Source organism: Octopus bimaculoides, chromosome 23 (genome assembly GCF_046866305.1).
Source record: "Octopus bimaculoides isolate indiv1 chromosome 23, ASM4686630v1, whole genome shotgun sequence".
NCBI classification, from domain to species: Eukaryota; Metazoa; Mollusca; class Cephalopoda; order Octopoda; family Octopodidae; genus Octopus; species Octopus bimaculoides.
The window spans coordinates 22,936,471-22,949,697 of NC_142950.1; the positions used below are offsets into that span (position 1 = coordinate 22,936,471).

Genomic DNA, 13,227 nt, shown 5'->3' on the forward strand with positions numbered 1-13,227 from the left:
CCTTAGTTAATGTCTCCCAGGTATTTGGGGTCAATGGAACAGTGGGGGCGAGTGGCCTTGAGCTGATCTTGAAAATGGAAAATTTGGGGGTTCTGTGTGGTCTGGTGCCAGAGGAAAACTCTACAAAGAGTAGTCGACAGGGGAGGTGCATGAAAGAAATAAACAAACACTAATATAGATAATGGGCTTCCATGCAGTTTCCAACTACCAAATTTCATTCATAAAGTACTGCTTGGTTTAGGACTGTGGTAGAAATCACTTGTCCAAGATGTGCAGTGAGCCCAAAACCACATGACTATGAAGTGAATGATTTTACCACACAAGTACACACATACATATGTACATATAGGCACAAGTGTGGCTGTGTGGTAAGAAACTTGCTTCACAACCACCATGGTTCCAGGTTCAGTCCCACTGTGTGGCACCTTGGGCAAATGTCTTCTACTAAAACCTTAGGCCAACCAAACCCTTGTAAGTGGATTTGGTAGATGGAAACTGAAAAAAGCCCATCGTGTATGTGTATATATATATCATCATCATCATCATCATCATCGTTTAACGTCCGCTTTCCATGCTAGCATGGGTTGGACGATTTGACTGAGGACTGGTGCAACCGGATGGCTACACCAGGCTCCAATCTAATTTGGCAGAGTTTCTACAGCTGGATGCCCTTCCTAACGCCAACCACTCATATATATATATATATATATATATATAAATTTAGTAAATATAGTAATATATAAAAATTTAGTAAATGGAGTAATACGCATATGTTAAATGAATTCTTTTATTTCCTGTTGGAGTTAATTATTAACTAAGAGAAAATAAATACATAAATACATATAATAAAATATATATATATTTGTTTTGCAAGATTTTTGATGTGAAATCGTGTGTTGAAACAGATGTTGTATTTGGGGATGGTCACATTGCCAGTATATATATATATATATATATACATATATATATTTGTGTGTATCTTTGTCCCCACACCATCACTTGACAACTGATACTGGTGTGTTTATATCCCCATAACTTAGCAGTTCGGCAAAAGAGACCCAAATCCTGGGGTCGATTTCTAACCCTTTAAGGCAGTGCTCCAGCATGGCCACAGTCAAATGACTGAAACAAGTAAAAGAATAAAAGAATATACATGCCTAAATATATAAAACAATTCAAATCACCTGATGTCTCCTCTGCTTTCTTCTTTCCCTCAGCTGGAACATGCTGAAACGGTCGACCAAGAAATATATGGAGATCTATAAGGTAAGGGATTTCTTCGGAACACACAAGAGAATAGGCAGTGCCACTTCTACCAGCACGTGCAACTCGACCTTTGCGAAAATGGAGAAACAAAGTCAATACAACAGGTGAGTAAACTGACATTTCATTGGCAGTGTATATACACATATATTTATCTATACATAGCACAATGCATATATCTATGGGCACACACACACACACACACACATATATATATATATTATCATCATCATCATCATCGTTTAACGTCCGCTTTCCATGCTAGCATGGGTTGGACGATTTGACTGAGGACTGGCGAACCAGATGGCTACACCAGGCTCCAATCTAATCTTGCAGGGTTTCTACAGCTGGATGCCCTTCCTAACGCCAACCACTCCGAGAGTGTAGTGGGTGCTTTTATGTGCCACCGGCACGAAGGCCAATCAGGCGGTACTAGCAACGGCCACGCTCCAAATGGTGTGTTTTACGTGCCACCTGCACAGGAGCCAGTCCGGTGGCAATGGCAACGACCTCGCTCGGATGTCTTTACATGTGCCACCAGCACAAGTGCCAGGAAGGCGACGCTGGGCACAGGTGCCATCACAATTTCGCTTTTGCTTGCCCCAACAGGTCTTCGCAAGCCGAGTTTCGTGTCCAATGAAGTAGACAACGTTGACATGGGTGCCAGTCGTCGAATTTAGTTCAATTTCGATTACACTTGCCTCAACAGGTCTTCGCAAGCAGAGTTTAGTGTTCAATGAAGGAAGGTTCGCACAAGCGGGCTGGCTACATCCTTGGCAGAGGCCTTGGATTTAGAATTTAATGTAAACACAACTAACGGAATATTTTACAAAAACATAACAGAAAATTCATAGCTTATTCTTCATCAGTCAATGTCCAAAAGACCATTACAATTTTGTGCCTTTAACATTATATTTAGATATATTTTAGCATCTACTTTTTGATGCTTGCATGGGTCAGATGCAGCTTGTTAAGATAGGTTTTCTGACTCAATGCTTTGCCTCTTACCAACCCTCACCAGTTTCCAAACAAAGTAATAAATATATCCTCCTGACCAGAAATGTTTTAGCAGAATATTAAGAATCAATGACATTCATTTACATTAATCACACAATATCAAGACAAGTAGACACAAACATAAATACAAACATACATACATCTACAAACACAAATACACACATATGTATGCATGTGTATTACATCATCACCCTCATCATCATTGAACGTCTGATGTCCATGCTGGCATGGTTTGGATGGTTTGACCAGAGCTAGGAAGCTGGAGAGCTGAGCTGCACCAGGCACAAGTCTGATTTGGCATGGTTCCTACAGCTGGATACCCTTCCTAACACCAACCACTTTACAGAGTGTGATGAGTGCTTTTATGTGGCACCATACACATGCTTTTATGTGGCACTGCACAGGTGCTTTATATATGAATGCACTCATAGCTACATACACACATATATATATGATGGGCTTCTTTCAGTTTCTGTCTTCCAAATCGCAAGGCTTTGATCAGCCTGGGATGATAATAAAAGACAATTGCTCAATGTGCCACACTGGGATTGAATCTGAAACCATGTGGTTGGGAAATAAATTTCTGAACCACACACCCATCCCTGCATAAAATGATGATGATAATAGATGTTACTTCACATAATATACTGGAAACTATAATTGTGTAAAGTGATCACTGCCATAAACTTCACTCACACTCTAATTAAAGTACTAACACCAATGTTAACAACATACATGCAAGTCTCTATGTGACTGCTCAACTGATAGAAAGAGCAGTCAAATCTCTTTCAAATCAAACTGTGCCATCAGAAGAAAAAAAAAAATAAAAACAACGGACACATTAGAAACATAGTTCCTGGTATACAAGGTGAAATGATCGCAGCTAGTTAGCCTTTGATCATAGGTCTGACTGCTATATCAGACTCACCTGGGGTTAAATAACAACAGCACCAACAATAACAACAAACATGACATACCCACTCTGTGTATGAAAAGTTTTGGCTTGCCCGGGAAGTTGTAATTAATGACGTTGTCCAAGAGAGGGACATCAATACCTCTTGCTGCCAAATCGGTAACTATTAGGACGTTGACTCGTTTGTGCTGGAATTTGGCAATGTTGATTTTACGAGCAGAAGCATCAAGAGAACTGTAGACGAATGTATTCTTGATGTCGGCTGAGTTCAAAAGCTGTAAAACATCAAAGACACACAGAAAGATTTTCAAACTATAACATCACCACCAACTCCATTTTAATGCCCCCCCCCCCCCTTATGTTTGCATGAGTCAAATGAGAGTATGCTGAAGTAAAATTTTCTACAACTTCTTGCCCTGCCTTATGCTAACTTCCACCTGCTTCTAAGCAAGAACACCCCCACCGCCAACTAGTTTATCAAACAACAATGACACGGTTATGCAGACAACTGAAAACAAATGTCACTGGTTTCATGAAGAGAGAATAAAACATCACTAAAACAATAAGAAATTATTAATTCATCAATGAGCCACATAAAAAGCATTGGTGTGGTTGCTGGCCTCATGTAAAGAGCACTGGTGTTGGTGCCATGTAAAAAGCACTCAGAACACCCTGTGCAGTGGTTGGCATTAGGAAGGGCTTCCAGCTGTAGAAACCAAGTCAACACAGACTATGGAACTTGGTGCAGCCCCTGGTCTTACCAGTTCCTGTCAAGCCATCCAACCCATACCACCATGAAAAACAGAGATGATGACATTAACCCCTTAATATTTAAGCTGGTTATATTAAGCCAAGATATTCTACCTGTTTTATGTTCAACCAACCAGATCTGGCCCCTCATACCTATCCTACAATGTCATTCTAAAAATAAGCCATCACAGCATTGGAACCTCAAAGCTACAAGATAATAAATGCTTAATTCAAGACAATGTAAGTAAATAAGCATTACATTTGACAGAGTAATTTGAATGTTAAAAGGTGAAACAACATTAATTAATTAATTAATTGATTAATATATTGAAAGAAGCAGAGGCATGTGGTAATGGAGAATGAACTTGTTAACAACCTGTACTCTACTGGTGGTACTTTAGGAAAACATATGTATGCAGACATGGTTTGGATGAGGGAGCAGAAGAGCGTAAAGCTGAGAAGATGAAAACTTGAAGGCTTACCATTGACAGTAGTTCCACATGGTGTTTGGTGGCAGCAAACACAACAGTTTGTTCAAAAGGTTTCACAACGGATTTCAAAAGATACAACAGCAGAGATGGTTTTTCAACAGAACGGCAATAGAAGTAAGCGGTCTGGTTTGAAAATAGGAAATGAATAAATTTTAATCACAAACGAAAAGGTGAAAGACAGGAAAGAAAGACGGAAAGAGAGAGAGAAGAGAGATAAAAATAGAAATATTGATTATCACTTCTCCATGCTTGCATGCATCAGAAATATTGCCTGCAGTATATAATGTAAACATTCAAACCCCCTCATTATCTTTCCAAATCCTGCTGCATTTCACATGGAATTCTTGGTCTTCCAAAGTCATCTTAGCATAAGTCAACTGTCCGTTATTCAGCTTTAAATTTTGGTCTCAAAAATTCGACTTGTATGCCAGAAGATATCATAGATAGATAGAGAAATAAAGAGGGGTGAGAGAGCAAGAGGGGAAGAAAGAAACAAAGAGAGTAATAGGACTGTATTACCTTCAGCTGGTCACTCAGTTTATTGTCAACATCTAACCGAACTAGAGTCGGGTTATTTAGACCGGCCTTAGCAAATTCGACCATTTGCTTTGGCAGTGTGGCTGAGAATAAGAGGGTTTGTCTAGATTCTGGGAGACGTCGGAGAATCTCATCTAACTGTTCTTTGAATCCCATTTCAAACAGCCTAAAGAAATAAGAACAAAAAAACAGAAGAAAATAATTTTTTTTCAACGTTTTAATTAACATATTTATTTGTAGATATAAATAACACACACTTCTTATTTCAAGAGGGAAACAGAAAACGTTTTATGACCATCACATGATGTCAAGATAATAAGACACAAACACATATGTATATTGTGTGTGTGTGTGTATATATATACATATATATATATATATATATATATATATATATATATATATATATATATATTATACATACATATAGACAGATACATATATTTTCAAGCCAATGCGGTATATAATGTAAACATTCAAACACCCTCATTATCTTTCCAAATCCTGCTGCATTTCACATGGAATTTTTGGTCTTCCAAAGTCATCTTAGCATAAGTCAACTGTCCATTATTCAGCTGTAAATTTTAGTCTCAAAAATTCGACTTGTATGCCAGAAATTATCATAGAGATACACAGTGAAATAAAGAGGGGTGAGAGAGAAAGAGGGGAAGAGACGAAGAGAGTAATAGGACTACACACACATATTCACAGATACCAACAATTCTTCACACTCTTCTGTTCCAGAAAGCACTTTCTCTTTGTCCATTTACTTCCAGTAACTACACATGGACTACTGGCAATTTTTTTCCTCCTTCCTTTTCTTTTGAACTTTCCTATCTCTCCTGTTTCCGAATAAGAGCTATGCTCAAAACGTAAAACAACCACTCTTTCTTTCCTTCTCTGAGCATCTCATTAATACTTTGCATGTACTACATCCTCGCATGTGACTAACAGCATATAACAATCTCCATTAGTTTGGTTGATACAGTGATATGTGTGTGTATATATACATATATGTATATATATATACATACATCACAAATGAGAGAAAGAGAAAATAGAATTCAAGAGATTCTCACATTTGTTATATACTCAACAAACACTGAGGAATTCTTGATGTAGATCCAATGACATTTATATCTGTTCTGTTGATGACCTCAAGTAGCCATAGACAGTGAAAGCACTTTAATCAGAATACTACCAGGGTATACCCAACCTTTAAATAATTACTTTTATATATATATAGGCACAGGAGTGGCTGTGTGGTAAGTAGCTTGCTTACCAACCACATGGTTCCGGGTTCAGTCCCACTGCATGGCACCTTGGGCAAGTGTCTTCTACTATAGCCTTGGGCCGACCAAAGCCTTGTGAGTGGATTAGGTAGATGGAAACTGAAAGAAACCTGTCGTATATATGTATATATATATATGTATGTGTGTCCGTGTTTGTTCCCCCAGCATCGCTTGACAACCGATGCTAGTGTGTTTACGTCCCCGTAACTTAGTGGTTCGACAAAAAGAGACCAATAGAATAAGTACTAGGCTTACAAAGAATAAGTCCTGGGGTCGATTTGCTCGACTAAAGGCGGTGCTCCAGCATGGCTGCAGTCAAATGACAAGTAAAAGAGTATATATATATATATATATATATATATATATATATATATATATATATATATATACACACACATATATAATACATACACACATATACATTTGTGTGTGCATTATACAGTTGTGTTGAACACAAAACCACATGGTTAGAAAGCAAGCTTTCAACCACACAGCCATGCCTGAAAAATAAAATAAAATAATATTGTATGTATTACATGTGTGCATAATAAAAATTATAACCTATTAACCTGCCAGCGGAAGTTATTCACTCACCTGTCGGCTTCGTCAAAGACAACATATTGTAGGGATGACAGCTTCAGCTTCATTTCCATGACTACGTGGAGGAATCGGCCAGGAGTTGCAATGATTCTGTGAAGGTAGAAAATTTGTACATAAATATAAGGACACAAAATTATCCATTCATTTTACAGAATTTTTTTTTTTTTTTTTTTTGGTAGGGGAGAGGAGCTTAACATCTGTCGTTTAATTTAGTCACTTCCAATTAATGTGTGGTAGGGTATTCAGTGTGGACAAACAATACTTATACAAGAAACATAGATTACTTTTTTGCATTTGGTTTGCAAGATTCTTTATGTGAATTTGTGCTTTGGAACAAATTTTTATTGTACCTAGGGAGATTGGATAGCTATTTAACTGGAAGACTAACAGAGAAAGTAGACTTTACATGTGGCAGATGTGCAGGTACATTAAACACCAGGAATGAACAAAAAATAGAGTCCCTCAATGTCAGGGGGCTATCCTTAGAAGTAATAGACAATTTCTGTTACTTAGGTGACCAAGTTGGTAGTGGGGAGGTTGTTCCAAAAGCATAGTTGCTAGAATAAGAATGGGCTGGATGAAGTTCAGATAGCTACTACCTCTTAATAATGAAGGATCTCTCCTTCAGAGTGAAAGGCAGGTTGTATGATGCCTGTGTACAAACAGATATGCTACATGGCAGTGAGACATTGACTGTGACTACTGAGGATATGGAAAAGCTTGAAAGAATTGGAGAAAGTATTCTCCGCTGGATGGGTAATGTCAGTGTGCATACACAACAGAATGAATGTAAGTGATTTAAGAGAAAAACTGGGTTTATGAGAGAGAAGACTGCACTGGTACTGCACATGTAATGCATATAAATGAAGATAGTTGCATCAAGAGGTGCCGATCCCTAATTGTAGAGGGGACATGCGGAATGAGTAGATCCAAGATGTGGGACAAAGTGGTGAGAAAAGATCTACAAACACTGGAACTCACAGAGGGGATGGCAGCGAACCGAGACTCCTGGCAATTTTGCTGTGCTTGAGAGAACATGCAAAGCTAAGTAAAAGTATGGTTGTCCTTGCATACAGGCTTGTCCCTTGCATCCCTCTCCAGCTGAGCATTCCTAATTTTGCAAACTCGTGGATACTGTACCACATAAAAAGCACCCAATACACTCTGTAAAGTAGTTGGGAAGGGCATCTGGCTGTAGAAACCATGCTAAAACAGACATGAAACCTGGATAGCTCTTCAGCTGGCCAGCTCCTGTCAAACCATCCAACCCATGACAGCATGGAAAACAGAGATGATGATAATGATGGGATTAAACTGGTGTGTGTGTGTTATTAATATTGCTGTAATGACTCCCCTAAACACAACAAAACGGATTAGATTATACTGTGTAAAATGATTTTTGTCCTAAGATAGCAACTATTATTTTCTATTTGCTTATCCCTAGAAAGTATGAAAAATGGCTAGGTCACAAATCAAAGTTTGAAGGTAGTAATAGTTATTTTATTTGATTTCTAGATAGAAGCAAATAGGAAATAACACTAACCAAAGACTAAAATATAAAAATTTTGTTACACAGTCTTATAAGTAAGAACAACAGGCAAGACAGAGGCAAAGGCAACACATAGGACAGGGTATGTTGAGCACACTGTCCCATGTGTAGGTCACAGAGCATAGAGAAGAGGTTACAGCCATCAACAGTACACACACAAGGCATAGGCAAATTAACACAGAATAGGATAGAGAGATAGGATTCACAAGGTTCAAAGAACAGGGCTCAGATAACAGAACAAATGCAACCCTGAATACAGAAAGAACAGGGTACAACTGAGAACATAGACAACAAGGTATATGTAACAGGGTACACAGAACTAGGTGTAGATAACAGAACACACACACACTCAGGGTACTCCGACCTGGGTGAAGATAACAGAATATAGACAATAGAGGTAGACAGAACTAAAGGCAAAATCTACACAACAGGGTAAAACAAAATTGGAGGCAAGTTACAAAAAGTTCACACAACCAAGGAGCCCCTGCAATGAGTTGCAGTGCAGAAGATGAAACGTTGTTCATGTGTGTGTGTTGGGGTGGTGCAGTTTAGAGGGGGCAAAGATAGCAACAATGCATGCAGGTTTACTTACATGTCAGGTAACGAATGCATGGCAGAGAACTGATCTTCCATCCTGTAAAGAATTAAAACAATTAAAAGTTTTAAGATGGCGGAACACTATCAGGATATAAAAATTTTCATTAAGATATGTTTTAGACAGGGGCAAACGAAATCGGGATGGCACCTGTGCCCAGCGTCGCCTTTCTGGCACTTGGGCCTGTGGCATGTGTAAGGATTTTCGAGAGAGATCGTTGCCAGTGCCCCTGGATTGGCTCTTGTGCGGGTGGCACATAAAATACACCATTTTGAGCGTGGCCGTTGCCAGTGGCACGTAAAAGCACCCACTACACTCTCGGAGTGGTTGGCGTTAGGAAGGGCATCCAGCTGTAGAAACTCTGCCAAATCAGATTGGAGCCTGGTGTAGCCACCTGGTTCACCAGTCCTCAGTCAAATCGTCCAACCCATGCTAGCATGGAAAGCGGACGTTAAATGATGATGATGATGATGATAAGATCCTAAGACATGCTTAAATCAGGGGAAATAAGTTGTAAGAGGATCTTAAGAGCACCATTGAAGTCTAGTTTTCAGTTTAGTTAAATTAAATTAAAAGGCTTTGCAGTTAAAAAATTTGATATAAAAAGTTTCATTAAGATATGTCTTAGAGGATATGATAAGATCCTAAAATGCATTTAAATCAGGAGAAATACATTGGAAATAGCTACTCCTGTTAGCCAGAGGTTCTTAAGGACACCATTGAAGTCTTGTTTTCAGTTTAGTTAAATTAAAAGTAGGCATGGCTTTGCAGTTAAAAAATTCATTTTGAATTACTTGGTTTCAGGTTCAATTCTACAACAGCACAGAACTTATTCTACGACCAGAAACGGAATGGAAGTATGTTAGGTAAACTGTGCCTGATCTATGGTGCTAGAAGAATGTATTGGTCTTTCATACTTTCTATACATGAAGATGATTTTGTATGTATATAGCAGAGTTGAAAAATTGGTAAAACCAGGATATTCTGTTGATCTGAAGAGCTAGCCTTCTATATCAGCATTGATTTGTAAATGGACAATAGTACTGTGCAATGTGTAGCATGCATATTAAGTACAGACATGTAAAATAATTTATTATACATTGAAATTATTATTATTACATGATGAAGGCTATGAACAGCTGTTATCCTACAGATATCAAGTGGTTAAATAAATATATCCATCTTCTGTACTGCCTGACTTTTTATGTTCTATATATATATATATATATATATATATAATGTGTTAGTGAGTAGGGTATTCAGATCAAAATCATAAGATCATGAATTCAATACCCAGTAGTGTTATGTCCTTGAGCAAGACACTTTATTTCACATTGCTCCAGCCCACTCAGCTGGCAAAAACGAGTTGTACCTGCTGTATTTCAAAGGGCCAGCCTCGTCACATTCTGTATCATGCCGAATCTCCCCAAGAACTACATTAAGAGTATGTGTGTCTGTGGAGTGCTCAACCACTTGTATGTTAATTTCATGAGCAGGCTATTTTGTTGATCGGATCAACTGGAACCCTCATCGTTGTAACCAGTGCAGTGCTAGTATCACTATGTATGTCCCCTTACAATTTTTTCACAACTGGTGTTGATTTGTTTATGGTCTGTAACTTAGCATTTTTGGCAAAATAAGTATCAACCTTAAAAAGAAAAGTACTGAAGGGTGGGGGGTTGATCTGTTCAGCTAAATCTTCCAGCATGGTGTCCCAGCATGGCCACAGTCCAATGACTGAAACAAGTAAAAGATGAAAGAACTAAAAGAACTAAACTTACCGATCACCACCAAGAATGACTGCAGCGCTCAAACCAATGTGTTTGCCCAGCTAGAAAACAAAAACAAAAAAAAAAAAAGATGATCTTTGACAATTTAGAAATAAAGAATCTCCAAGGAATGTTCTTTCACAATCTTTTGTCTCTTATCTTTTACTGTTTCAGTCATTTGACTGCAGCCAAGCTGGGGTACTGCCTTGACAAATTTTTAGGTGAATATATTAACACCAGTACTTTTTTTTATTTTTAAAGTCCGGTGCTTATTCTATCATCCTATTTGACAAATCACTAAATTATGGAGATGTAAACACACCAACACCAGTTGTCAAGCAGTGGTGAAGGAGGTTAAACACAGACACAAGACACAAACATACACATATATATATGATGGGCTTCTTTCAGTTTCCATCTACCAAATCCACTCAAAAGGCTTTAGTTGGTCCAAGGCTTCAGTAGAGGACACTTGCCCAAGGTGCCAAGTAGTGGGACTGAACAGGGAACTATGTGGTTGGGAAGCAAGCTTCTTACCACACAGCCATGCCTAATCATCAACATCATCAATTTAACATCCACTTTTCTATACTTGCAAGAAATCAGATGGAATTTGTTGAAGCAGATTTTCTATAGACAGGTGCCCTTCCTGTTGCCAACCCTTGCTAGTTTCCAAGTAAGTAATATTTCACAATGACTGGATATGTATTTTTTTTTATAGAAGACAAGAAATGAATGACCCTGCTTGAACAACATTAACACTCCTACAACAGACCAATGTCCTGTCCAGGGAGGAATATATACACCAGAGAAACCGGCCCTATGCTCCTTATGGAATCATGTGGACTAATCACTCTGATTTATTGCATAAGGCAGGCAATTTTGAAGGGAGGGGAGTTAGTCCAACTACACTGACTCCAATATTTGACTGGTGCTTTATTTTATGGACCTTAAAGAGACGAAAGACAAACATTGACCTCACTGGGACTTGAACTCAGAATGTAAAGAGCCAGAATAAAATGCAAAGGTATTCCAATAAATGTTTCTGGTCTAGGCACAAAGCCAGTAATTTTGACAGAAGAGAGTTAGTTGATACATTGACACAAAACCCCACCCCCACCCCCACAACACACACACACATATATATATGATTATTCCGTAAGGAGTATAGAGTCGGTTTCCTGGTTACTCCTGTGGATGAGATGCTGGTCTGTTGTGGGATTACTCATTTTTACTACTTGAGTGAACTAGAGCAACGTGAAATGAAGTATTTTGCTCAAGAACACAACACATTGCCCAATCCAGGAATTGAAACCACAATCTTATGCTCATGAGTCCAACACCCTAACCACTAAGCCATATGCCTCCACTTGACTTGTACTTTATTTTATCGACCCTGAAATGATGAAAGACAAAGGCAACTTTCATGGGATTTGAAGTTGGTATAAGAGCTAGAACAAATACTACAAGGCTATTCAACCACCAACAGCAACTCTAACAACATTAGTGTTACCCCTATTATCACCAACAAGGGAGATACTATCACCTGCTAGATATAGCAGCCAGAACTCCCGCAAATTACAGTTATTGTTTAGGCAACAAAATGGACAACATAGATCTATACATCTATAAAAAAGACAGCATAGTCATGGCTGAAATGGATTAGAGTTGACCAGGGACTATACACCTACAAATATAACACAACTACCTCTCTACAACTTCATTTCCACAGCTACCAACAGCTAATGAGTTTCCATATGGTCACACAACCTGTTAAAGATAGCAGCCAATTTCCCTCAAATCACATCCTTTGACAAAAAAAAAAGGAAGGTCCCATTAGACCAGTGGTTCTCAACCAGGAGCATATGGCTCTTGGGGCTCCATATAAGATTATGTTGTTAAAGTTCATATGCAATAAACTGGTTATACTTCTACATACACAAAATATTTTAACAATTTTTTTTTATACAATTCCTAATATTGATTTCAAATTTTGGCACAAGGGATATGTCAATTACATCGACCCCAGTACTCAATTGGTACTTATTCTATTGACTCCAAAAGGATGACAAGGTGAAGTGGACCTCAGCAGAATTTGAACTCAGAACATCAAGATGGACGAAATGCTTCTAAGTAATTTGCCGCCTAGTGGCTGTGTGGTAAGTAGCTTGCTTACCAACCACATGGTTCCGGGTTCAGTCCCACTGCGTGGCACCTTGGGCAAGTGTCTTCTATTATAGCCTCGGGCCGACCAAAGCTTTGTGAGAGGATTTGGTAGATGGAAACTGAAAGAAGCCCGTCGTATATATGTATATGTATGTGTGTGTGTATGTTTGTCCCCCCCCCCCAACATCGCTTGACAACCGATGCTGGTGTGTTTACGTCTCCGTAACTTAGCGGTTCGGCAAAAGAGACCGATAGAATAAGTACTAGGCTTCCAAAGAATAAGTC

General features: G+C 38.6%; 1 protein-coding gene across 2 annotated transcripts in view; it reads right to left on the bottom strand.

Annotated features, from left to right (window-relative positions):
• Positions 1–13,227, bottom strand: part of LOC106879238 (ATP-dependent RNA helicase DDX54) — a 40,553-nt gene that overhangs the window by 18,533 nt on the left and 8,793 nt on the right. For both annotated transcript variants that reach the window (XM_052976083.2, XM_089340088.1), the window contains exons 5-11: positions 10,789–10,838; positions 9,005–9,046; positions 6,858–6,953; positions 4,954–5,137; positions 4,426–4,557; positions 3,258–3,468; positions 1,185–1,334 (exon numbers count right to left, since the gene is read on the bottom strand). In XM_052976083.2, coding sequence (XP_052832043.2) covers positions 1,185–1,334; positions 3,258–3,468; positions 4,426–4,557; positions 4,954–5,137; positions 6,858–6,953; positions 9,005–9,046; positions 10,789–10,838 — 865 coding nt within the window. The remainder of the gene's footprint in view (positions 1–1,184; positions 1,335–3,257; positions 3,469–4,425; positions 4,558–4,953; positions 5,138–6,857; positions 6,954–9,004; positions 9,047–10,788; positions 10,839–13,227) is intronic.